The sequence below is a fragment of the Crocodylus siamensis genome, chromosome 3, assembly GCF_052110815.1.
Source record: "Crocodylus siamensis isolate JL-2025a chromosome 3, ASM5211081v1, whole genome shotgun sequence".
In the NCBI taxonomy this organism is placed as follows: Eukaryota; Metazoa; Chordata; order Crocodylia; family Crocodylidae; genus Crocodylus; species Crocodylus siamensis.
In genome coordinates this window covers 43800414-43826883 of record NC_143397.1, presented here as the reverse complement: position 1 = coordinate 43826883, position 26470 = coordinate 43800414, and the positions used below count along the sequence as shown (strand labels likewise).

The 26470-nt window shown below is 39.3% G+C and overlaps 1 protein-coding gene across 2 annotated transcripts in view; it reads left to right on the top strand.

The window, feature by feature from the left end:
- TMEM161B (transmembrane protein 161B) overlaps positions 1-7437 on the top strand; it is a 69276-nt gene extending 61839 nt beyond the window's left edge. For both annotated transcript variants that reach the window (XM_090038226.1, XM_090038225.1), the window contains 3 exons: positions 527-701; positions 1523-1619; positions 2569-7437. In XM_090038226.1, the coding sequence (XP_089894352.1) occupies positions 527-701; positions 1523-1619; positions 2569-2846 (550 nt within the window). In that variant the 3' untranslated portion in view covers positions 2847-7437. The remainder of the gene's footprint in view (positions 1-526; positions 702-1522; positions 1620-2568) is intronic.
- Positions 7438-26470: the final 19033 nt, after the last annotated feature.

The following is a 26470-nucleotide window of genomic DNA, read 5'->3' as shown; positions in this document are numbered from 1 at the left end:
CTATATATCAGAAAAATTGTAGTGAGCTTAAACTCAATAGAGAATGTAGTATTAAGACTCTTAAATTGTACACGTTTTAGAGTTTCCTGTAAAATTAGAAATGCACTGTTTAACTGGCTTTGCATTTAATCTGGCTGAAGAGCTGCAGGATAAAAACAGACTATTCCAGTTGCTATTTAGGATACACACTACAGAGTTCTAAACCTTGATTTATTTGAAAGATTTAATTATTTGTTTAGTATTCTAGATTGCTTGAATTCTCAGTACTGAAGACCTAAGTTTTTCTTGTGCAGCCAAGTGGCTATGAGAGGCCTAATGCTATGGCATGATTGGAAAGTAATAGCTGCTAAGGGAGGGAGTGGGCTTACCTGTAATTGAATATTGTTTACCTGTAAGATGTATAACTATTGACTGTGTGTTAAGTATTTCCTTCAATAGATTTCAAGATTCTCTATAGGTAGTATAAACAAATACATAACACTTAAGTTGAAGATGACCTTTGGAGATTGTTACTCTTTATCCACAGAATGTCAGAAGCTACATTTGATACTCTACGGCTGTGGGTTATAATCCTATTGTGCGCTTTACGATTGGCCATGATGCGCAATCATCTGCAAGCCTACCTTAATTTAGCGCAGAAGTGTGTGGATCAGATGAAAAAAGAGGCTGGCAGAATAAGTACAGTTGATCTGCAGAAAATGGTAAATATAATGGAATAAAAATGGCAAATGTAGTAAGTGATTCACACGTAGTTAACTCATGTTTTTTGGCCCTGTCCTTATATCCTTCACAGCACCAGTATTTACATTTTAAAACCATGAAATGGGAGGTTTTCCTTAAATGTAGTTCTTTCCAGAAAGGTACCATACCAGGAGGGAAAAAATGCACAAATCCAGGAAACAACATAATACAAGTCCCATTGTGCCACTACACAGTCCTTCCTAGTCCTTCTGTTAGATCACCATACCATATCCTTGTCTGAATCTTTTAGTTTATGATCTCTGTCCATTTTACATGTCGCAAATGGTGCAAAACACATGGGGAGATCCAGGTATTGTATTGACTGTGGTATGATTAGAAGCCTAAGAAACTTACATACTTTAAAAAAACAATATTAAGAATATGTTTATTAAAGTGGGATCAGAGCTAATATTCAGTATATCAAAATGTAGAATACTGAATGATAGTATTTTGTTTGTAAAAGTATAGTGAATATTCTATATTTTGTTTTGTTTTTTTTTACTGCTTCCATTCATGAGGAAATAACTGATGAATGAATAAGTGCTGTAAGAATTTTGAATTGTTTTAAATTTGAAATTCTTCAATAAGCCTTTTTTCTTAAAAGCTGTATTACATGTTGAAAAACTTCTGAATGTGGTCTTCCTTGTCAGTATCCTGTTTTTTTAAGCTGCTTAGTTTTACTGATAGTTGCATTTAAATGTTGGCTATAATAATTTATAATACATCAGCTGTCTTAAGCGTTCTTGCACACTAAGTCGCTCAAAGATTTTGTTGGTTTCAGGTGGCCCGAGTGTTTTATTACCTCTGTGTAATTGCATTGCAGTATGTGGCACCTCTGGTAATGCTGCTACACACAACTCTGCTGTTGAAAACCCTGGGTATGCAAAACTTACTGAATTTTTTTCCCTTCCTGTATTATATAAAGCTTTTATTATCTATTAAAGAGAACTAATAAAGCATATGTAGCTAGAAATGAAGAAAGAGCTTACATTTTTGACATTGTAGAATGGTTTCAAGCCAAACAGTTTTTATTTTATACTTGAAGTGGTTTTGGAAGCTGTTAATTCCAATCTGACATAAAATAGGCAAACAATTTAATGTTACAGATCATGCTGTTGATTATCTTTTTTGAAAAGTTACATACCATTTTAAAACAAATGCATCTAATTTTAGGGAAATCTGTTTTGCATATGTAAAATTTGGTAAGAACATTTCATGGACTTCTTGAACATATATTACAAGTTTCCTTCTGTATTGATAGAACGATGAAGTGATGTCAACTCTTCCTGATGAAAGATTAGATATCACTTGCTGCATTACTACACTAAGAGTATAGACATTATTATCAATTATCAAAAGATACCGAAGTTGTTGCAATGTGACTGTTAAGTCTTTGTGATCCTGTAATGATGCACATATGGCAAAACAGTTCCTATTTAATACTGTTTTGTTCGGGGTCAAAGTTAAAAATCCTATTATTAAATGGGGAAATTTGACTGGCTATATAGCTAACATGATCAATAAAGGATCATGCAGATATAACAATTACACTATAATAGCTGCTGTCCCAGCCAGCAGCTTCCTCTCTCCTTTTTAGAGCAGCTAAAATCTATACATATTCATACCCTAAGATCTCACTTGTTAAATGTTATATTGCAATATGACTCTCTAACTCTTTTTACAAATTAAGGTTTGTATTTTTTAACTTTTACATGTGAAGAGTATTGCTGCCCTGTTTATAGAACTGACCAAGGTGCAAAATGCAAGCAAACTAGTTTTGGAATCTACTTGCCATTAACTGGGGGTTTTTTTGTTGCCTTTTAATAGGTAATTACTCCTGGGGCATCTATCCAGAATCTAGCTCTGACTCTCCAATGGAGAACAATCTACTCCCCAATTCAGTTTACTTTGATTCTCCATCTGCTGATGGAAAGATGAAGGTAACTGTAATACAACTAACCATGGCGTTGGGCAGCTTAAAGAACATTTTCACTCCTCTCCTGTTCCGAGGACTCCTGTCTTTTCTGACATGGTGGATTGCTGCTTGCCTTTTCTCCACAAGCCTTTTTGGGCTTTTCTATCACCAGTACCTGACTGTGGCATGAACTATTTGGCCAAAAAAGCAAATAGGAGGTTCAAACCCATGTACCCAAAGGGGGATGAAAGAAAATGGAAGGACGTGTGACAGAAACATATCAGAATTTATTCTTAAATGCTTCCTCTGCATTCTCAGGGTGAATACTGTGCTAGTGTTTAAAATCACATGGGCTTGCAACTTGTGTTATCCAAATGGTAGGTAACTAAGTGCTAAGATATGGTATTGGAACTACGTCTAACATTCTTTTGTGGGGCAATATTGGAGGTCTAGTTAAAAGGGTAATGCTTGTACCTTGAGTACCTTGGTTTCCATTAACACCAAGCCACCCTCAAAACTTTGATTATTAATTTAGTCATTGTCTGCTGACTCTTAAGGTACTGGCAATGCTAATAGTGGCTGTCTGCTAAACAATCTTGAAACTGAGCCATACAATGGAGGAAGAGAAAGTAACTTCTGTTGGAAATGTATTGATCACTTTTTTGGGTGAACAATGAAGTAATTCAACAGGACAAAAGAACTACTGTATATTACAGTAAAGGAAGCTGTATAATATTTAGTATAGGAACAAATCCGTGGACTTGGCAAGTATTGCTAAAAAAAAATGCAGGAATGCTCATGCAGTAAGAGAGATATTATAAAAATATATATTGTTTCAATCCCTGCAGTCATTTTTAAGTAATGAATGGCCATAAGAATTCTTGCAACTACAGCATTGGTGCTAATATTGATCCACAAATTCCATTTGGGTTTTTTAAAATTCATGTTTTCCAGGTAGTGGATAAATCCCATTGAATTCACAAAATAATTTGAGTACATCATCAACACAGATCAGACTGATTAAAAGAAACCGTATAGTCCTGCTGACTGGGTGGGTGGGGAGTGTGTGTGTGTGTGTGTGTGTGTGTGTGTGTATAAATATATATTATATATTAGATATATAATATATATGAAATCAGTTAAAAGAAATATTGAATCTTTAATATTTTAAATTACTGAATGTATGTTACAGGACAGTGGAACAGGGAAGTGTATGTATCTAGTAGTTTTAAGATTACTTTTGGAATGAAAAATTAAATTCCTTTTGAAAGTTCAGCTGAAAGGGCTATTCATTTTTTGGTGCCTCTTCAAAAGGTACTTTACCTACATTAAAGAATCTTTATTATTTTGGGGGATGAAATCTACTGAAATTGTTAATGCTATCATTCCTGCTCTGTATGATTATTTTTGTTAGGTTTTATATGAGTTAGCTTGGCAGTATAGAAATCTCAAACGTCTTTTGGTTCTGTGTATAGATTTTCTGTGTACTAGTTTTAAAATTGATACAGTAAGAAGGAGGATGTGTTGTTTTGACAAGTTGTCTTTAATTAGAATTACACATCCTAAGGATGAAAATCTTGGCTAACAAGCAACTGTAATTCGAAATGGGAAGATAGAGTTGCTGCTTGGGAGTGCTTATAAGCTGTCATAGTGTAGCTGTTACCTCTGTTCCTGAAGTGATGCAAGTAAAATAAATCTCTGAGAACTTAATCTGGAATTAAACTGGGTTAAAGTTGCAACAGTTTACTACAACTACCACAGTGTCCAGATCCAATAGTGGAATTGTAATGGTTTATATTGGTATCATTTGATACCAGTATGGTTTATCTTATTATCAATTTATCTTATTACTGTTTACCAACATGGTCCATAACTTTTAAGGAATCAACTAAATAAATTTTCAATTTTCTGGTGTAATCAGAAACCTAAGAGTAGGCACTTACATGGTGTGAGGTAGCAATCATTTTAATTTTACATAAGGTCACAATGCAGAAAGACTTTTCATAGTTTAAGGAGATGTACATAGAAAGAAAACACTTTTAGGTCCTTTAGGCATGGAAGAAACTGTTAAATATTTAAAATGAAAGTTGTATATAGTATAGGAAAACCAATTGGCAAAGAATACAAATAATTAAGAATGTAAGGTAATTACCCTCACCCTTTTCTAAGGAATGCTTTTGAAGTAATTAAAAAGATATTCATTGGCATTAATTAAACTTCATTTTCTCTTATTGGAACAAAGTTTATAAACTGCTTCTCACCTGTACACCCATATTTCCATAGATTATCCTGAAATTTACTCAGATGATCCTGTCAGTCCCCTTGATTTTCCTATTTGTAGTTAAGTGCTGAAAGCTTCATTTTACCTGGACTTTTAATAACCATGGCCTCAGCTATCTGAAGGGCCTAAAGAATATCTGACTCCATAGATTCAAATCTTATGAAATGCACGTTCAAATGAACAGAATGTGACTGGTAGGTCTAGTAGTACTGCAAAGTCGCAGTTCCAGAGTGTTTGTGGTACACGATTAGCAATGGAATAATAAAATTAACCTTTGAGCGGTCATGATAAATTTTCCAGGGTTAAAACTTTTCCAGGGGGAGAGGGAATCTCTTAATGCTCTTTCATTCTTTCTGCAAATTCGGTGAGAAGCCGCATTAGATTATAACACTTATTACAATCTGAGGTGTGGCAATAAAGCACACATATTGAAGGATCTTTCAGAATCCATGGGAAAACAGAATTTCCATCCCTATAGATTTGTTGCTGCCAACAATTTAAGATTAACTACAACTAAATAAGACTTTGTTTAGCAAAAAGGTAATTAAGTTGGACTTCATGATAATTGCTGTTACAATAACACTGACCAGAGTGATGATGACACATCTGAAGAACCATGACAGTGACAAATTGAGAAGTGGTCTGAACCCTTATTACTGATTGCAGCCATTGTCTCCTTATTGTTACATGGATTGTAAGGTTTTACAACTGGTCACACTTGGCTCTGGGTGAAAAATAAAGTCTCTTCACTGACTTTATTCACTTAGGCTCTGTGAAGTCAGGGGTATGTCCTATACAAAATGTAGGTAAATCATAAACTTTTTTGGCTTGGAGGGAAAAAAAAAAAAAGATTTTTCTGTGCTTCTGAGCAAAACTTATATAGGTAACATCCTATACTGCCCATAAACCTCTTACAGCTGAACAGCTCCCTGAGTGAAATGTAAAATCGCTTCTGCTTTATCTTTGTATGGTTGTCTGCCATGCCTGAAAGTGACTGGAAAAGGAAAAAACCAGTGTCCTTTTAAAAAAAAAAAAAAATACTGGGCATCTATAGTACATGTCCAGAAGGTTTTAGGAGTATGTGTCTCAAGATGTTTTCACAATAGTAGAGGAGAGACAGGTAGCTTATTTTTCTATATTTAAATTTTCTTTGCATCTCTTCCCCCCCCTTCCCTCTCCACCCTCAAAGTACGTTGTGGCTAACTGGAAAGAGAGACATGAAGTAAATGAATCCTGATTGAGAGGGAAAGGATTGTTCAGAGTAGTTAAAATGTGTGGTTTTTATGAATATTGAGATAATTCCTGAGTATTACTTGGGTGAAAAGATATCTTTTGTGTAAAGATTCACCATCCCTGTCCATTCAGTTGACAGGTGTGGCTTGTTAGCCTGCAGAGCTGTCTAGAAATGAATTCCCAGTGACTTTACTAAAAGTGTGATTTAAAACAGATTTAGGTAAATTAGTGCAAGTTTGTGTTTTGCTGTTCTAATTCTATTTGACTGGCTTATTTTGGTTTAGCTTAATCTGCTTTTATAGGATTAAGCTAAACTCAGATAAAACAAGCTAAACACAAACTTGCACTGATTTAACTAAATTGGTTTAAAATCACACCATTAGTTAACATGAGAATTTGTATGGACATAGATGAGGTTTTGAGACTGGAGCATCCTCCAGTTAAAGGGGGAAAATGGACAAGAAAAAAAAAACATACTAGGGAAGACCACATATATAACTTCTGACATTTCTAATCTTAAAAAGAGGTACATATATATGGCATAAGGGAGAAATCACTTACTGATGCGTCCCCTTCCTCCCCAGCATTGAAGGGCACCTTCTAATGCCTTTCAGTTATGCTTTCATGATACTGAAAAAATATTTATTTTAAAGGGTTTGTACAGTGAGAGAATGGAACAGCTTTATGCAGAAGGAAGGGCTTCAGAAGAAAAATTTCTAAGCTCATTTTTGTATAGTATCTATTGTCTAGTGAAAGGATCTAGAACTTGTGAAGAGGAAAGCACTTTTGCCGTAATTAGAAAGTCAAACTTACCTGCGAGTATATGCTATGCCATCTAGGTCCATGAGCCACTACGATTTTAAGCAGCTAACAGAACTTAACTGTATGAGTTGGATTAGCTGGGATTTCTATATTCAGTAACCTGTTTAAACAGTTGAATGTCTTTATCAGTCACAATTGCCACAGAGTGTGCCACTGCTAATTGAGATCTTTAATAATTTTAAACATAAATTTATGTGACTATGAAAGTTCATTTTATGCTCATAGTACTTACTGATGTCATCATATTGAATCCTTTACTGTTTTCATTTTCAAACTAAGACCAAGTGGAATTTTTCACTTTTTAAACATTTGATTTGCTTTCCATAGAAGAATTTGGCAGGATTTGAAATGCCATTCTTCAGCTTCTTCAACTTAAACATATATAAACACACAAGTTATCTAAAGGGTCAACTAAATAAAAACACAGATTTACCACTCTGCTAAAGACTATTGCCAGTGATTTTAGTGGCCTTGTAGGGAAAAAAACATTTTATTTAAAACTAGAACAAAGTGCACAGTAAAAATGAACATCTTGAATGAAAATAATCAATCCAGAAAATATGAAATGTATTGTGCTAAGGTTATAGCTGAAGTCGGAATGAAATCTTAGCAGAAGAAAGGAACAGAGCAGGACACTCATTCTAAATCAAATCTTAATGACTATGAATGTTTACTATAATGAATGACCTGCATCTGTAGACTCTGATTTCTAAATCCCCCAAATAATAAATTTAGGGGGAAATCATAGAATCATAGACAAGTAGGGCTGGAAGAAACCTCCAGAGGTCATCTAGTCCAACAACTTGTCTGTGGCAGGATCATCTCTGTCCAAGCCAACCTATACAATCCATAATCTAAACTCTACATAAGACTCCCATCAAGCCTGACACAACACGGACATAACACTAACCTTCCACAGGTAAAGCAGGGAAACCATGGCAGCCAATGTCTTGCTTCTATAAAAGGTTGTTAATATATGCTTAAGAGATTCCAGGCAGACATGAACATACATAGCTTCTTCAGCCTCTTCTCATATGACTTGCCATCCAAGCCCTTTATTATTTTTCTTGCCTGCCTCTGTACCCTCTTTAAATGGTGGAACCCAGAACTGCATGCAATACCCTCAGTTTTCTTTGGAGAGGGCATAGGCAACAGAAGCTGCAGCCAAAAATTAGATAAGAGCTGTCCCTTTGGCCATGAAGGGTCATAGTGGCTGTCCACACTGCAATGCAACATGCATGCTGCTTCTACTTAGAAAAGGAGAGGCATGCTTCCTGGCTTTGGCAACATATGTGCTGGAGTTTGTGGGGGCCTGTGGTGTACTAGGTCCTCTCTGAATGCTAGTTTAGAATTCCACCCTTCTGGCTGGCCTGGGAGAAGTTTTACTAGGTCAAAAATAGGCAACACCCAGCACACATGCCAGTGTGTGACACATGAAGGCATTTTGCTTGGCATGTGCACATCGCAGTGGACAGCCGGGGAACTGCGAGGGGCCTGATCCTTGCTGTGTCAGTGCAGCCGCAGCCCTTCCCCACTGGTCCACCTTGAGGTGTGTGTACACCTGCTCTCAGCGACAAGCTGGGGCTCTGTGAACTCGGGTACAGCTGCTTGCAGCCTCCCTGCAGGTGGCAGGGGCCCTCCCAGAGCCCAGGCTGACTGTGGCAGGTAGCCGGGAGGCTCCAAGCGGTTGCACTGGGGTCCGTGGAGCCCCAGTCCAGCTTGTTGCTGGCAGCGGGTGCATGCATGTGTCAGGGCGGATGGTGGGGAAAGAGCTGGGGCTGCACTCCCACAACAAGGATTTGGCCCCTCATGGCTTCCCTGCTGTCTGCCCCTGGCTTGCAGGCATCTTACATGTCAAGGTTGCAGGTGTTCTTGGCACTCTGCCCAAAAAAGTTGGTGACCCCTGCACTAGGTTGTTTTTGCTTGCTGGTAGACCCTTACAGCACAGGTGAAGATGTTGCCAGATGTTGCTTTTACAGCATTATGTGTGCTGTATTTAACTCTTTTTACAATAAAGTTTTTTTAAATTGCATTTTTTTCATAAAATATATAAATATTAAGACTACATTCTAAGACCCAGATAAAGTTAAACCATAACCACAGTCCTTTTTTGAAATCTCCCATTGTTTGCTCTTAGGAGAGTAAGGGTATACTGGTCACTGTTTTAAGGGCCAGTATATGTATTCTTGTAACTTTGTTGTAAACAGAAGTGTTTTTGATGCAAATTATGTAATTTATTTTTAATCTTGATACCATGAAACATTATTTAATTTAATGAATGTCAGTGCCTCCAATTATATATCAAATATATTTATACATTCTAACTTTTTTTTAAATTTGAAGTCCGTATTGATGAACTTCTAACGATTATGCAATTTTATATTTATGAAAAGCTTTATCAGCTGTAAATACGAGACAGTTCTTCAGAGTCCAACTCTAACGTAGGGAAGTATGAGGAAGTTATCTGCAGTATCTGAACCGAACACTACATTTGTGACTTTGTTAGTTATATAATTTTTCTCAAGCTTCTTACTAGTTACCCAAAAATGGTTATTTTTTAATGATACCATTACTGTATATTTGTAACCTGACTACAACAGTTTGTGCTTATAGATTGGGCTTTGGCCCTCATTTCCTATGTTCTTTTGTTTGTTATGTCCAAGTCTTACATTTTTCAAAGTGTGTGGGTATTCGCACAATTTTGATAAACTAGACAAAAGGACACCAAAAATCCCATTTTAACAATCTTGCATATGCAATTATGATGTGCCAACAAATAGATAACTCCTCCTGTCTGATTTTCCTATAAAAAGTAGACCTTTTCCCACTGTTAACCATCTTACATAACTTTTGTAGATAATTTTTTCCAAGAAAAAAATACAGGTGGGAAAACAATCTGTAGTTTCAGTAGTAGGAAAAAAACTTCTGTTTATTAAGCCAACATAAATTTACAAATCCTATTAAACTGTTTATGTTGAGAAAATCACTTAAGCATGAATTATTAAACTGTATAGGAGTCATTCTCTATATTGAAAATGTTTTCAAAAGTAAACAAAAAACACTGTCCTTTTCTTACTGGAAACTAAACTATGTAAAGTGTTAATTCTTTAAGGTTTGTTGCTCTGTTGCTATTGAGGTAGTTTGCAAAGGGTGTATAAATGTATAGCAATGGTTTTCAACCTTTTTTCATTTGCAGCCCCCTAGAAAATTGTGAATGGAGATGCAGACCCTATTGTAAGTGTGGGTATTCATTAGGCCTGTGCGAAGCAGCTAGTATTTGCTTTGGATATGGATTTGGCTGATTACGGGGACGGGTGATTCAATCCAGTGATTTGAATCACTATCCCAAATTGATTCAGCTGAATCTCCGAATCAGCCAGGTCCATCCCCCCAGCCTGGCAATGGCTGCCTCGCCCAGCACCAGCTCCCAGCACTCGTTTAAAAAAAAAAAGCCCCAACTCAGCAGGTGCTGCTGGGCAGGGGGGCAATCCCCACTGCCACATGCTGCATGGAGGGCTCTGCACGAGCCCCCCAGTCACCCCCACCATGGCTGCCCTGCCCACTGTGGCTGCAGCTCTTTAAGAAAAAAAAAACCTGATAAAACCTGTAGACTCACGTTCCTGCCCAGGAGGGTGATCCCTGCTGCCCCATACCATGTGGGGGGTTCTGCATGAGCCCCCCTGAGGCCACTGTGGGAATGGTGAGTCCAGGGGTTTTCTCATTTTTTTTCTTAAAGGTCTGGAGCTGCGCTGTGCAAGTCAGCTGTGGGGAGGCTGGGGGAGCAAGGGGATGGTTGGGGGGCTCATGCAGCATGGGGCAGTGGGGGGCAGCAGGGATCACTCCCTGCCCAGCAGCACCTGGTGAGAATCAGGGCTTTTCTTTAGAAGGCCAAGAGCTGAGGCAGCTGGGGCACCCATGGGGGGGCAGAGGGAGTGGGCAGGGGCTGGGGGAGCGAGAAGGGGCTGGAGGCTGGGAGGAGTCCCCCCCAAGGTCTGCTTCCCCAGTCCTCTCTCCGCTGCCCCTAGTACTTACAACTCAGAGTTGGCTGCAGCTATCTGCTGCAGCCACTGGGGCTGCCCAAATCATCAAAGCTCTCCGAATCTTTTCCTGAGATTCAATGATCTCTGAATCGTTTTGGACCTTTTAATTGGTCCCCTTTTTCAATTTGGATTCGGAGATTTGGCCACTGAATTGGACCGAATCTCCTCTGAATCAAACCACCACCTGAAGCTTCACACAGCCCTAGTATTCACAAACTTTTGATCATAGTCATCTTCTGCGGACCCCTTGGATGTAGTATACCAGGCTGAAAACCACTGATGTACAGAATTCCTAAAATCATGCTGATATTGACAACAATGAAGCTTTTATTAAAAACAGAAATAAATAGTGCTAGCAATAGTTTTAAAATATGTATTTGCCAAGTGAAAAATGCCAAACCTTATGAGAAATTTTCAAAGTCCTGGCTACATAGGGGGAGGGAGGGAGCATATTAATGTTTTGCATTTTCAGCTTTACCAGTGTTAGCAAAGCCGAGGATCCCCATTTTGACAGTCAGCAGCTCCACCATTTTAGACAATTATGTCAATTAGATTTGCTCTGAGCAAAGGTGCTTGAAAGAGCATGCTTTCATAATTGTGCTGCTGAGGCCTCTCAAAAGCTGGAAATACCAGTAGAGCCAAATTTGTGTCAGTAAAATATTTCTTTTTTCCAAAATAAAAAATAAAAATAGTTTTATTAAACTTCCATGTGTAGTTTGCAGCCTAAGCAAAGAATAACTTATCCCCTTTCTCTTTGTGCGTGTATATTCTTAATCGCATAAATATGGACCTTCTAGAACATTCTGATCTTTTGAAACAGACCTTATTCTAAATCTGTGCCCACGCCTTTGTTAAATACACGCAGAAGACTATGATTCCATGAGAATTTTTATTTTTATCTTTATCAGTCTATAACACAGATTAAATTTTATCTATATGTAAAATTTATATATATACAAAAATAATGCTTTGGGCAAACAGGATCTCGTCTAAATATGTTTACTTGCCGGTGCACATCTTTTGCTTTAACAATAAGAATATTGCAATATTCCTTACCCTTCCCTTGACCATTCATTTAAATGAATATCTTAGTTCCTCTGACATTGTCAGCCTTTAAAAGCATTACAATACTGGAAATACCTACTGCAGTAAAAAGGCTGGCTCAGACTTGTAGGCCCCAGTCCTGCAAACATGGATATGTGTACCTTTAAACCGGTAAGTAGTCTCATTGGGTTTAAGGAGACTATGCATGTGCTTACATTTTACCATGTCAGTAATTTTTTGCTGGGTTTGAGGCACTAGGTACAAATCGAAGGGTACAAGAGAGCAAGATGGTTATATGGAGTTAAAACAGTGAATCCAAAACAGGAGGCAAATGTTAACTGTTGTACAGTTTTAAATTTTATAGTATTTTTGACAGCAGCCTCAAACTGCTGTAGGGGAAAGGGCTGCTATCTTAACTTTTGATTAGCTTTTATTTTATTAAGAATTATTATACTCTTAATTTAAAGATTTTCAAAAAGTCAAACATGATTGGTCTTACTCAGCAGAAAAATATTAGTGATGAAATAAACATTAGATGCCTAGTGTTGAGTTAATTATTCTGCATGTTAAATGTAAAGTGCTTGTAAATTGAGCTATTTGCATTAAATTAAGTCTGTACCAAAGGAAGCACTCCTCAAAGGAAGCCTTATAATGTGTTGAGCTTTTAGCTCTAAATAGTGGCTTTAGCAGTTAGTGTAATAATATTTTAATGTATATAATGCAGTTTGGGAAAACTTGCTCCAGTAAGCTACTACGTGTATTTTTTTACACCGTGTGTAAGAAAACGTGTTGCTTACTGTTTTTACTTGGAGAATTAAATAATCTTTTTCTGTCTTGTATAAGTATTTGCATGTCTGAAGCAGCATTTTACTAATGTTGATTTAAAAAAAAAATTGGTTGCTGTAATATCTTAAAACAGTTTTTGATGCCAATTTTATTAAAATTCTATGGGATAGGAAAATGATGCTTTTTGGATTCCCCAACCATTGTTCTGTGGAAACTTTATAATTTACCTTTGGTTTTAATTATGCACAATAAAGCACAAATTTACCAAAATGGAATTTGTTTTCTAGCTAAGTAGTTGTGGTGCTGCCAATGTTATGTCTATAGATTATACCAGAGTAAACTGTACATAAACCACTTTGACAATCTACTTGCCTTTATAAAATATCAGTTCGAATGAGGGACTTAATATTTGAAGTGATATTGCTGTTTTAAGATTTGCTTAATGTAATAGGAGTTCCTTAGTGTTTTGCTCTGTAATCAGCATATATCTTGGCTTTGTAGTCATTTAAACTGTTTATGTTACTTGCACTGAGTTGCTATTATAGCTTCCGTTATTTTAGTCAATACTGCCCAGATCAGAAGTAAGGCAACTTTTTAAAACCAAAGAACAATAAATTTTTTTTTTTTTCAAATATGACTTGGATACATTTTATATATCTGATTAAAATGAATGGTACATGAGATACTAGTTTTGTAGAACTTTGCATCTCCACAAACTTAATTTTTTAATTGTTCTGAATACACCATTCTTTAGTCTTTAATATGTTTTAAAAAAACCTTTTAAAACATATTTTAGAGCCTTAATTTTGTCATTTGAACAGCTAGTTGTATAAAATGCTTGGTTCAGCCGAGATCTCCCAAGAATTCATTCTCTCTCTAATCCACATGCTTCATTCTGCAGTTGCACGAACTGGCTCTTCAAGATTTTTCTTTTTCTCTTCTGATTCTTATACTATACTCATCACATCATCTGAATATCTGAAAGAGAACCGAGTTGAAATGCCCTAACTATCAAAAAAAAAAAAAAGTGAGTTATCTCAGGATTTTCCACAAGAAGAAGGGAAAACAAAGAAGCATTACCTACACCTTGCAGGGCCTCAAGCAATTTTCTGTTCATTTGAGATGCCAAAAATTCCATCACTGTTACCTGACTTCTGAAACTTTCAGATTGTTTTTTTGATTACTCTTCTATTATACCTTTTTGTATGCATTGTAAATCTAGGGGTCACTGAAAATAAAAATGGGGGCAGTTGCATTCATTTTAAAGTAGTAATTAGAAGTGCTTATTTTTATAATTTAAGTAAACATCTACATTTGTAGATTTTCTTGAAGACACTGACAAATTCCCAGGTTGAAGAATTTTGCTGTGCTTAGTTCTGGTAAGCCACAATGTCATTATACTAGGGCATTCGGTCAGAGTTTACATCTGGCTTGCTCAGGTGGTATATTGAAAAAATTGTCTTAATGGAATTAGATAGTTCAGATGTGGTTAACAGACCATAGAAGTCCAGCCGATTTCCCATCCACCTATTTCTCTTTTTAGGGTAGAGCATTATATAGACTTCCTACCTAAAATTAAATTATTTGCCTTGTGTGTGTGGTGTGCCCATCTTGCACTAAGTTTACGTGAGTTGTTTTGAAACAGTCTTTTTCCTGGATTTTGCCTTTATTATCAAGCCCAAAACTTCCCTTCAGTTTGGCTAGTCTAGGATTCTCCCTTAGCACTCATCAAATCCGAGTTCTCTTATGCAGATGGCCAGTCCCACATTTCAGATATTCAGAATGTAGTTTACAAGCTGAACATGCCTAATTAACATCTGTCTGTAGGAGTTGGTGACTACCTAACAAAACAGGTTCACAGAATGTGCATATTTTTTAATATGGTTCATGCAAAGCTTTGTATGTACACGAATAGGGAGTGCAGGCTTGTCTGTAGACTGGATGCTGTAAGCTGGAAAGGAGCGACTCTGGAAAGCATAATGAGCAGGCAGCTCAGTGCAAGCTATCCATGTAATGTGGCAGAAAGGACAAACGTAATTCTTGGTGGTATAGACAGGATTAGTGAGTTATGAATAAGGGATGCAGTATAAATGAGATCAATACTAGAATTCTCCACAGTTCAGGTGTCAACACAAAGATATTAGAAAATGGGATAGGATGCAGAAGGGAACCAGAAAATGATCAAAGAACTAGAGAAAATACTTGATTTAGAACTCAATCTCTCTTGTTCCATGATTCTGAACCAAAGTGCTGCAAGACCCTGGGGGGATGGATCTTGAAATCCTTTTTGGGGTACCGCAGGATGCTATGTAGTGTTAGCACTGTTATGTGTGCAAACTGTTCAGAAGATAAACCCGGAGATTTCAAATAGGAATCCATAGGGTGAAAAGCATTCTGACTTGCTGGGGTCTTTCTGAGTTCTTTGTAACAGAATTGCTCCATTACTTTCCTGTAGTCAATTAAACAGGTGTCTTGAGTTTAGTAAGGGGTGCCTTGAATCTACAAGGGTGCCTGGAGTCTAAAAAGGTTAAAATCACTGCTCTAGTTCCATCAGAAAAAAAGAAGGGGAAGGGGACTTGATTACAGTGTGTAAGTAGGGAGAAAGTGCTAGATATTTTGAGGTTCTTTAATGTAGCAAAGAAAGGAATAAGAAGATCCAGTGCCTGGAAGGTGAGCACAAAAATATTAAAATGGGAATCAAGTAAGGTTGATTTAACCATTAGAATAAACTAAAAAGAGAAGTAATGTATTCTCAATTGTGGCTTCTGGACTGGATGCCTTGATAAAACTTTTTCTTTTGTATAACTAAGGGAAGCAACAGCAGAGAAGGTACAGGTTAATAAAAGTTGTGTGTTGAGGTTTGATAGCCAGTTGATAACATCTGGGGCAGCTAAGAAGATTTATTCAATTCCTCCATGATATGCAAGTTCAGGACAGGGGTTTGCAATGTGGCTCTGACTGCACCTCACCACATACGTGCTTTGGCAAGTCCTTGATGTCCCATTTGTTTAATAAATAGGCATACCTTCTGTATCCTGTACAAATGTGGTTCAGTGTGATCCGATATTTAGAAATAGAAACACTGGAAGCTTCACGGTTGGGTCTGCAGCCAAATTTTTGTTGGACACTCTTGCCAGCTCTTGGACTAGATTTTGTGCCAGCAGCTCTCAGCGTCCAGACTGTTCAATGAAAGTTGGAGTGTGAGTGACCAGAATGGTTTCTTTGACTTAAGCCTACATTTTGATGGGTGGGCGTTACCTTCATGCAGCAGGAGTTCAGGGTAAAACTTATTCAACTTGATAAACCTTATTTAATCAGACTAGTACATGGTTAAAAAGGTGAAATTTAAATGGCCAATAAAATGTAGGAGTTAACAGTAAACGTTCTAATAGGTCCTTTGGATTTCATGAGGGAAAAAACCCACCTTGCTTCACTTCACCAAGGAATCTAGCCTCATTGTATGGGTGCCTTAACTTTCTTCTCCTGAGCCCCTGGAACTCCTTTACCCCAAAATAAGAATGCTAATTGCTATCTGTTCCTCTGATAAGTGTGACACTTTGTATAATCATCCATTGTCTTTCCTGTTGATAAGGTAAATCCAGAGATTTCCAAGACCTTTATTTAAGTGCTCTTTGTTCATTTTTAAAATAGACAATTCAGTGTTGCCAAATTTGTGTGACTTTTATCATGTGGATTCTTTGTCTCTTCTTAACCTCTCCTCCCCCTCCCCCTGCAACTGCTGGAGTCATGTGATTATCATTTTTTTTTAAATCTAGGCTTTGTTGCTATGCAGAAGAGTTTTGAAAAATATGGCTAGAATGCATGATAGATGCTCAGGAACCAAAGGGCAAGAAAAACCAAACCCTGTATTTATTATCTTGGTTTAAAAATAATGAGCTTGCACTTCTTACCTTCTTGATCCATGAATCTTGTATATTTGGGGTTGGCAATACTGTAGCTCTGTTGTGCAGGATTCTCCACCTGTCAGGATTCCCCTGGGGGAGTCCTGGCTCAGGACCCCAGCCTTGTCTAATCTCTCGAAGTAAATGCCTGAAGCCAGCCCAGGTGTGACTTTTAGAGTAGGATGGGTCTTGGCTCTGAGATCTGGCTGCTCAGTCCCTGACCCTCCCTAGTTACTACCTTCCAGTTCAGCGCCTGAGAGAGGCACTTCCCCTTTTCAAGTAGAATGCACCAGAGTGCCAAGCTGTAAAGCAGGTGACTCCTCTTCAACAAACCCATTTATTGAGCAACTTCAAACTAGCATGCAAAGTCCTTGCCCCCTCCAAAGCAGTTGCTGTTTGCAGCCTAGCCTGCACAGTCCCTGAACACCCCAAAGTTAGCTCAGCTGTTCTCTCTCCAGAACTCTTTTCTTTGTATATTCTTTGAGGCTCATCTTTCATGGGTGTCACCTCCAAGCTACATTTACCAACCTGTGCTGTTGAAGTGTTAACAAAGCTATTAAATTCCTTGCTGGAAGGATCTTTCACAAAGGCAACACCTCTGGTTCCAGTCTCTTGCAACCACTTCCCCCCAGCCTCTGTACAACTCAGGGCAGGAAAACACCTTATAAACTAATTCAGAGAGCCTTTCTGATCAAGCTAGTCATAAGGTGCCACCCTTCCCAGCTGAACTTTAGACAAACAAGTCCATTACCTTGCTCTGTAAAAGTTAAGGAAATGGAGGCATGCTGCTTTACTACAACATTTCTATTTAAACTAGCCATATTACAACAAAACCATAGTCTACTGCGACATTCCACCAGCAAGAAGAGACATTTCAGAGCACCAGTATATTCATTTCTTTCAAATTACTTATGGATTTTCTTCCCCAGCCCTTTTGTAAGTTGTATTCATTTTGGCTGTCTTTGAACAACTTAATATAGTAAAGATCCTAGAATGATTTTAGTCATATAGTTGCACTGAAATTACATCCTGCTTTCAGTAAGAATTATTTATAAACAATGGTAAAATGACACTGGAAGAAAATTGATCTGTACCTGTCTGTAGAATTGAGAAATGTTAAAAATGTACGCTTCATAGATTCATAGATTCATAGATGCTAGGGTCGGAAGGGACCTCAATAGATCATCGAGTCCGACCCCCTGCATAAGCAGGAAAGAGTGCTGGGCCTACATTACCCCAGCTAGATACACATCCAACCTTCTCTTGAATACCCCCAGGGTAGGGGAGAGCACCACCTCCCTTGGGAGCCCGTTCCAGAGCTTGGCCACTCGAACTGTGAAGAAGTTCCTCCTAATATCTAATCTAAATCTGCTCTCCTCCAGCTTGTGGCCATTATTTCTTGTAACCCCCGGGGGCGCCTTGGTGAATAAATACTCACCAATTCCCTTCTGTGCCCCCCTGACGAACTTATAGGCAGCCACCAGGTCGCCTCTCAACCTTCTCTTGCGGAGGCTGAAAAGGTCCAGTTTCTCTAATCTCTCCTCATAGGGCTTGGCCTGCAGGCCCTTAACCATACGAGTGGCCCTTCTCTGGACCCTCTCCAGGTTATCCGCATCTTTCTTGAAGTGCGGCGCCCAGAATTGCACACAGTACTCCAGCTGTGGTCTGACCAGCGCCCGATAGAGGGGAAGTATCACCTCCTTGGACTTATTTGTCATGCATCTGCTGATGCACGATAAAGTGCCATTGGCTTTTCTGATGGTTTCATCACACTGCCGACTCATGTTCATCTTGGAGTCTACTAGGACTCCAAGATCCCTTTCCACTTCCGTGCCACCCAGCAGGTCATTTCCTAGGCTGTAGGTGTGCTGGACATTTTTCCTCCCTAGATGCAGCACTTTGCATTTCTCCTTGTTGAACTGCATTCTGTTGTTTTCTGCCCACTTGTCTAACCTATTTGTTTAAATGTTGGAGCTCTCTTAAAAACCAATACAGATTTGTTGCTACTATTCTGTATTCATCCTCCATGAAATTTAGCATGCTGCCACCCCAAAATAGATGTTTTTACTTGCTAATTTGGAGCCATTTGTCAGGCCCATTTTAGGTTATCTTGCATACTATTAAAACGCAAAGGTTACCAGATTAGTAGCCCTATACCTATTTGGAGTCTCACTGCCTTCACCAGTCCTTCGGCGGTCTCTTTGAATGCCAAGAATGTGTTCATCTTTTCTGAACTTGGCATAAAGTCATACTTTTTTGTAACTGCTGATGTTTATCCCTATGGTTTATAAAAGTCTAATGTGTAATGAAAGTCCATATTCCAATTCAATAATAGGATTGAGTTCTGTTCCTACAAAGCTCAGTGTATTAGTCTACCACTACACTTCATTGGCTGAAAACAGTAGCAGACTCAGACTTAGAGTCTCCACTACAAGAGAAGACAAGGACCCTACACTTTTTTAAGGTGGGTTATTTAACACTTTTCTTGATTTTTTTCCTAATTTCAAGAAGTGGTGGAAAGTCTTGACAGGAAGGGAGGTGTTGGACTTAGGATAAAGATCAGTTTGCATCCTCTAGCAGATGTTTGCCCTTTGTGATGGCTGTCAAGCTGCTTTGTGGAATTGTGGCTCCAAATTCAGAACATAAAACATTGGCTGTGAGTTTCCTAAATGTCTGGCGTTAAGAGCATAACATGTTTGTTTTCCAGTTGTTCCTCTTATTTTGTGCATGCCTTACAATCTGTTTCTATTACATTAATAATCTGATGGCTTATGTAAGAAGGAAAACCCCAGGGTGGAGGCATAGAGACAAAGATGCCTTCCTTTCTGGTCCTTGCAAATGACACACAAATTTTGTACCACCAAAGAGCTGGTATCCAAAGAAGAGTTCCTCAGTCCATCCCCATATGAACACCATACTTGCCAATTGGTTAACTGAAGTGCTTGATTAAATTTGCTTGGACACCTTTGATATAATGCAGTAGTTTCCAGTTCTTTTTGTTGTTTGGGAGTGGGAAAAGAGATGGCCAGCATAGGCTTGGCTAAAAGATATCAGGTCTTTCACAGTTACCTCTCTTTATCCATTTTCTCTTTAATCTTACTTTTCCTTGCTCTTTTTTCCCCCAAAAATCTAAATGTTGCTTTGTGCAAGTATCAGCTAATAGCCCAGCCGTCTGCTTGGCAGGTATTCTTTACTAACAACGCAGAAGCAGAGAAGCTTGCAGCAATAGCTTTGTATACATGTACTACACCTAAGAGCTGGCAGTGTTGGCGTGGGTTATCAAGTATGGAAGGTAGGTTAGTGGCTTTCCATGAGCTAACCACTATTTGACTTAATGGTCCATAAAGGCCACTTACTGGAGGAGAAGTGATCCAGGCTTATGCAGCATTATCCATCCCCACTAGGTACTTTGGGACAAGTGCTCTCTAGTCTTTTGATTTTTTCTGCTAGGTTTGTAAATGCTGACCTTCATGGGATTTGTAAAAGTTTTGTCTCATTTTGGACCTGTTTGGAATCAGTGGCCTGAGCACTGATATTTACTGCTCCCCAGCTGACAAGATTTTTTTTTACCAAGAAGAGTCATATACCAGTTATTTATATTAATTTCCCTAAAGTCACTTTGTAGATTAAAGCACACAATTGCAAATGTAGAAATCAAGAATGTGGAAGGTCATTTGGTCTATCGCTTTGCTCTGAGGCAGGATCAAGTGTACCTAGACATTTCCAACAGATGTTTGTCTAAACTCTAATAAAGACTGCCAATGACAGAGTCCACAGCATCCCTAAGTACCTTATTCCAGTCTTTTATATCATTACATTACAATTTAGGAAATCAAGGTCTTGGAAGGTCATTTGACCTGTCCACCTGCTCTGAGCAGTATAAAAATTTCTCTTGGTTTAAACCATGCAATGGTTCATTCTGGGTTCAGTGCTGTTTAACATTTTTATTAATGACTGGGGTAACACAGGTAGGGAGCACATTGATTGGATTTGCAAAAGACATGGAAGTGGGGTGTCCTGCAAACACTTTAGAGGGTAGGATTAAAATGCAAAGAGTTCTTCATAAATGGAAGAACTGGGTTATAGATGACACAGCCAACGTTAACAAAGACAAAGGCAGGCAAGATTCTTTGGGTAGATGTGATATCTTTTATTAGACCAACTAAGTAGTTAGAAGAAAGTTCTTTGCAAGCTTTCAGGCACAAGTACCCTTTTTCAGGCATAGGGAGACTGGTGGTGTTGTTTCTTGGAGATCTCAGAACAACAGCAAAGAAACAACGGCAGTCTCCCCATGCCTGAAGAAGGGTACTTGTGCCCAAAAGCTTGCAAAGAACTTTGTTTCAACTACTCACTTAGTTTAATAAAACATATCATATCTACCCAAAGAATGTTGCCTGCCTATGTCCTTAGATCAACACTGCTGCAGCCAAAAACCCTGTAACAAAGGTAAGGTCCTATACCCGGGGGAGGAAAACCAAATGCTCAAATCCAGAATGGGGGATATCTGCTCAGCAGTAGTACTGCTAAGAAGGCCCTGGTGGTTATGGTGGATCACAAATTCAGCATGAATTAGCAATACAACATGTTGCAAAAAAAAAAAAAATCCATTTCAGCTTGCATTAGCAGAAGTATTGTGTGCAAGATATGAAAGTTATGGTAACACTGCAGTACTGGGCAGGCCTCAGCTAAAATACTGTCTCCAGTTTTAATCGCATTTTAAGAAGGATGTAGAGAAGTGGGAGAAAGACCTACTTGTGAGCAAGGCAGATGATAACAGGTTTGGACAGCAAACTTTGAGCATCTCTGTAGGATCTAGGTAAATTATAAGAATCTGATACGGGTGTTTAAGAAGAAAAGCAGGAAGGCTGAGGCACAAGTTGAGATCCAGGTAATATGGGACATAAACGACCACAAAAAAACTCATTATTCATCAGTAGTAAGAGGAAAACTAATAAAAATATAGGTCTATTACCAAATGGTGAGGAGAATTTAATGAACAGATGATCCTGAAAAAGCTTTATGGGTAGTTTAATCTTCACAAAAAGATCAACTATCACATGATAATAAGCACAGTTAGCAGCAAGGATAGGGGAGAAGAAACACAGCTTAGAACAGGGAAAGATCAGATTAGTAACTGCTTAGATAAGCTGTTTTTAATTCAGTGGAGCCAGATGAAATCTGTCCTAGAGTATTTGAGGAATTGGCTGAGATAATTGCCATGAACAGGAAGACAGGTCAGAAGAAAGGAGAGGGAGAGCAAGAGAGGAAGGATTCTGAGAATTATAGATTAGCCAATCTAACCTCATTACCTGGAAAAGTACTGGAGAAATCAACCACCTTGGACAGCAGGGGCCAACGTTTTTGGAGAGCACATCACAAATTAGCCACACATCCTCCACAGGTTGCCACCCTGATCTCTTTCCCCTAACCCAGGGATGGCAATAACTTGGGCCCATGGACCACATGAGTTTTGCTGAGCTGTTGCTGGCCCAGTTAGTAACCCCTGCTCCCATGCAGCAGCTTTCCAAAACTCTGTAAGCAGGATGGGGTTGTGGGTGGGTGGGGAGTAGTTTTTGGGAGCTGGACCGGTGGGCGAGCCCAGGATTATAGGGTGGGGTCACAGGGTAGTGACAGCCTGGGGCTGGGGCTGAGCCACAATTTGCAGCCCATACGGTCCTGCAACCGGTGCCAGTTCTGTGGACGGGCATGCTGGGAGCAGATCGCAGCTCTGCCCCAGCCCTGGCCCCACTCACCACCCCAAAATCCTGGGCATGGCCCCAGGCTGTTTACAAGTCAGTGACAGCATGGGACCAGGGCAGAGCTGTGATCTGCTTCCTGCATGTTCTGGCTCTGGCCCCAGCTCATACTGTCACCATCCTGGGATCCTGGGGTCTCCATGGAGACTGGCTAGGAGCCACGCGACAGGAAGGGGCCATGGGTGGGGGGGAGCTGCACCTGGGCCAGGATCTTGGGGTGGTGACAGCACAGTGCTGGGGCAGAGATCCCACTCCCTGCATGCCACTGCCTGTGGAACCTGTGCCCATCACAAGGGCATGCAGGCAGCAGATCACAGCTCCACCCTGGGCCCCAACCCCACATAGTCACTGCCCACCCATCTCACTCCCAGATGCCACTCCCCACCCGCCCCCAGAGCCATCTCAGCCAAGCACCCTGCCCATGCAGGTTCTACCTCTGGTGGCGAGCACAGGGCAGTGGAGCCGGGTCCAGTGGCTACAGCAGCCAAAAAGTTGCTTCCACTGGGGCTGCTGGGAACTGAAATCCAGCCACCATGCTGCCCCAGCCCTTCTGCACCCAGGGGTGGCAGGACGAGCTGCATGTGCCACGGCCCAGTCTGCCACCCAACACCTGGGCCAGACAGGACCTAGGAACCTGCCACAGAGTGAAGAAAATCCCTCAGCAGAGCAAATCTGGCCCTCAGGCTGTATATTGCTCACCCCTCCCCTAACCAATTGGCTGCTCTGCTTTCTATTCCCTGTCCTGTGGTTTCTGCTCCATCTGCTGCTCTGCTTTCTGTCTCTGGCCCCATACTCCTGGACCAAACCTCTGCTTTGTTTTTGGCGCTCTGCTCTATCTGTCACTGTGCTGCCTGTCCCTCCCTGGTCTGCTAAGTGCCACACACAGGCTGTCCAGGCCAGCTGTGGCACCTGTACTACAGTTTGGCCATCTCTGACCCAGAGGATGACAAGATATTAAGGAGTGGTCAATATATTTGTCACTGATTAATCAGTTTCATCGAGCCGACCAATTTTGAATGCACCTATCTAAAATGTTCTTTTATCAGCTCTTGCTTTATCCTGACTTGTTATAAATTGTATCTTAAGTACCTGGATGCACAACATTTTTTGTGAAGATAAAAAAAAGCATTGAATATTTCAGCCTTATCCATGTCATCCATTATTTGCTCACCCTCCTGTTAAGTAATGGACCTACTGCACTTTCCTTTTCTTTCTCTAGATGTAATTGTGTCTTGACCTTTCTGATTTTGTCCCTATGTAATTGTCCTATTCTTTTATACTCATCCTTAGCAATGTATCCTTGTCTCCACTTGTACAATTCCTTTTGAAATTTCAGGTCATTAAAGAGCTCTACCTGGTTTCCAGCTACACTTCCCCATCTATTAAAAGTTTGCTATTGTACCTTTAATATGCAGACTCTTAGGAAATTACCAGTTCTTGCCATTGTATGGTCCACAGCTGGAAGAGTTGAGTAGAATCATGAAAGGGTCATCAGGGACCTAAACCTTACCAACAGAAAAGGGACCTGATCTTTTATTTTTGTGATCTATCAAATACTATCTTTGTTTTGATCTGTAATACTTGTCTTCTCTTAAATTTGCATATGACTTTGAGTAGAAGACTCAAGGTAAATGTTGTAGGGTCAAGCTTTGTTGGCTTCCAACTTCTTAGCTGGTTCTACAACTTAGTGTTTTATATAAAATCAAGTTCTCATTTCCCCTCCCCCCCATATATGGGATACAATTATAACATTTGTGATATAGGAGGGATGATTCCTTTTGACCATGTTAAATGTGGCATAAAACAAACTACATCTGTTACTTAACTACTCAACTCCTTTAAAATACTTAGATATTTTGACATATTTGCAAATAACCAGATTCCATAAAATGAACCTGAAAGCAGCTTGAAATAATGAAATGGAAACAGGGGTGTTGGGTTGTAGCCATGTTGGTCTAAGGACATAGGCAAACAAGGTTCTTTGGGTAAATGTTATATCTGTTATTAGACCAACTAAATAGTTGGAAAAATTTTCTTTGCAAGCTTTTGGGTATGCAGGTCACCTGTATTCCTGCATACTGGCTTCTATCCTATCCAGGAGAGCACAGTACAACTGTGACTCTCCCTCTGCCTGAAAAATGGGAACGCTTTGTTTCAGCCCTTCATACTGAAGGATTTTCTTACCTGTAGCTTTTATCCCTTTAACATCTATATTTGTTAAATTTTGGTAAAATAACTATTAAGAAAAAGATGAGTTCAAATGATCAGAGCATGTGTTGCTTCCATGGAATTCCCAGAAGGTGGCTTTACTCAAGAATCCTGGTTTTCAAATGCATATCTTCTGGGTGGTTGGGCTTTTTTAATTCAACAATGTAAAAAAGCATCTGTAAGTTCTTGTATGCAATAAGGATATTAAATCTGAGAGAATGACTAGGGTAAACTTTTCAAATACAGGTTTTTCATATATTTAATAAAAATAGAATTGTCAAAACATTGAGAGAAATTTTGTCTGCCACTGCTTATCTGTTTTAAAGCATGTTCGTTTGTAGATGAAAGTACAACTGGCAAAGACTTAACACACTTATTTGCTGATGGCTTAATCATTCTATACTTCAATAAAAATGCCAAGTGGCAGCATCACTCTCAAAATACCAGCTTTGAGTGACAGCAGCAAGCACAAGTGTTCTGATTTGTGTTGTTAGCTACGTATAGTAAATCCAAAGAATACTTGTTCAGTGAAGGGAGAAAACAACAAAGTAGAGAATGGATGGTAGGGAGCACCTTTCTGAATGGAGGTTGTTATTACATATTGCCCACAACCATAACCTTAACATCTGTTACTTCTACAGAGAACCCTGCAATGTGGCAAAAGTTCACTTATCAGCGATGCCTTAACAGTCACTAAAATGCCATATGTAAATATACAGTTTGTTTCACAAGTTTGCTGTTACTGACTACGGAACTTACTTGACAGTATATGTTTTTTTTGTTTGTGGTATATATAATAGGTGATATTCTTACTCAAAAAGGAAGTTGGCACAGTTTTCTCACTTAAATGTGTATGTGAAATTTCCCCACCAACACTATGGATCCATCTTTGGCATGGAGCGTGTTCACCATTAACTTCACAATGTGAAGAAAAAAGAAACTAACCTTAATATTGCATTCTTTGGAGTCTCAGACCAGCAGAGACTCCCTAGGCCTGAAGAAGGGTGACTACACCCAAAAGCTTCCTAAGAACATTTTTCCAACTACACAGTTGTTCCAGTAAAAGATATCACACCTACTCAAAGAACCCTGGTCACCATTTAGTAGCACAGGGTAGTACAGCCCTTTTATAGTAGGAAGTAAAGAATGTGAACAATTGAAGATGCCTAACAAATTAGGACAGAACACAGGTGCCAAAGTAGGAATTCGCCACTTAGCTAATCTGGCAAGTAACAAAGATATTTTATTGCTAGGTGATTAGTGTGTCAAACAGCCAGGACCTTTGCTTGTAGCAACACAAATTCCACCCTCACCCGTCTCCCTACCCCCATTACACAATCTAAAGAAGTACTGTCTTGTGAATTCCCATCCTTCCCACCAGGGCTTCTTCTGGAAGGTCTTCCATGCAAATACTAAATGACCCTTGTTCTGAGCAACTGCCCCATCATCTAGACGTAGCATACCTTAAATCACACTTTTGCAACAACAATTTTTTCCAACAGGCAATCAACTAAGAGCTAAGGTTTTCCCCAAAGATGTTTTTCCCTGCTTTTGTTCCAGAAAAGAAGATTCCTGCAACTGAATCATTGAACACCTTCAAGAGTAAATTGGATGCTTATCTTGCTGGGATCCTATAACCCCAGCTGACTTCCTGCCCTTTGGGCAGGGGGCTGGACTCGATGATCTCCCAAGGTCCCTTCCAGCCCTAATGTCTATGAAATCTATGAAACAGGGAAAATGTT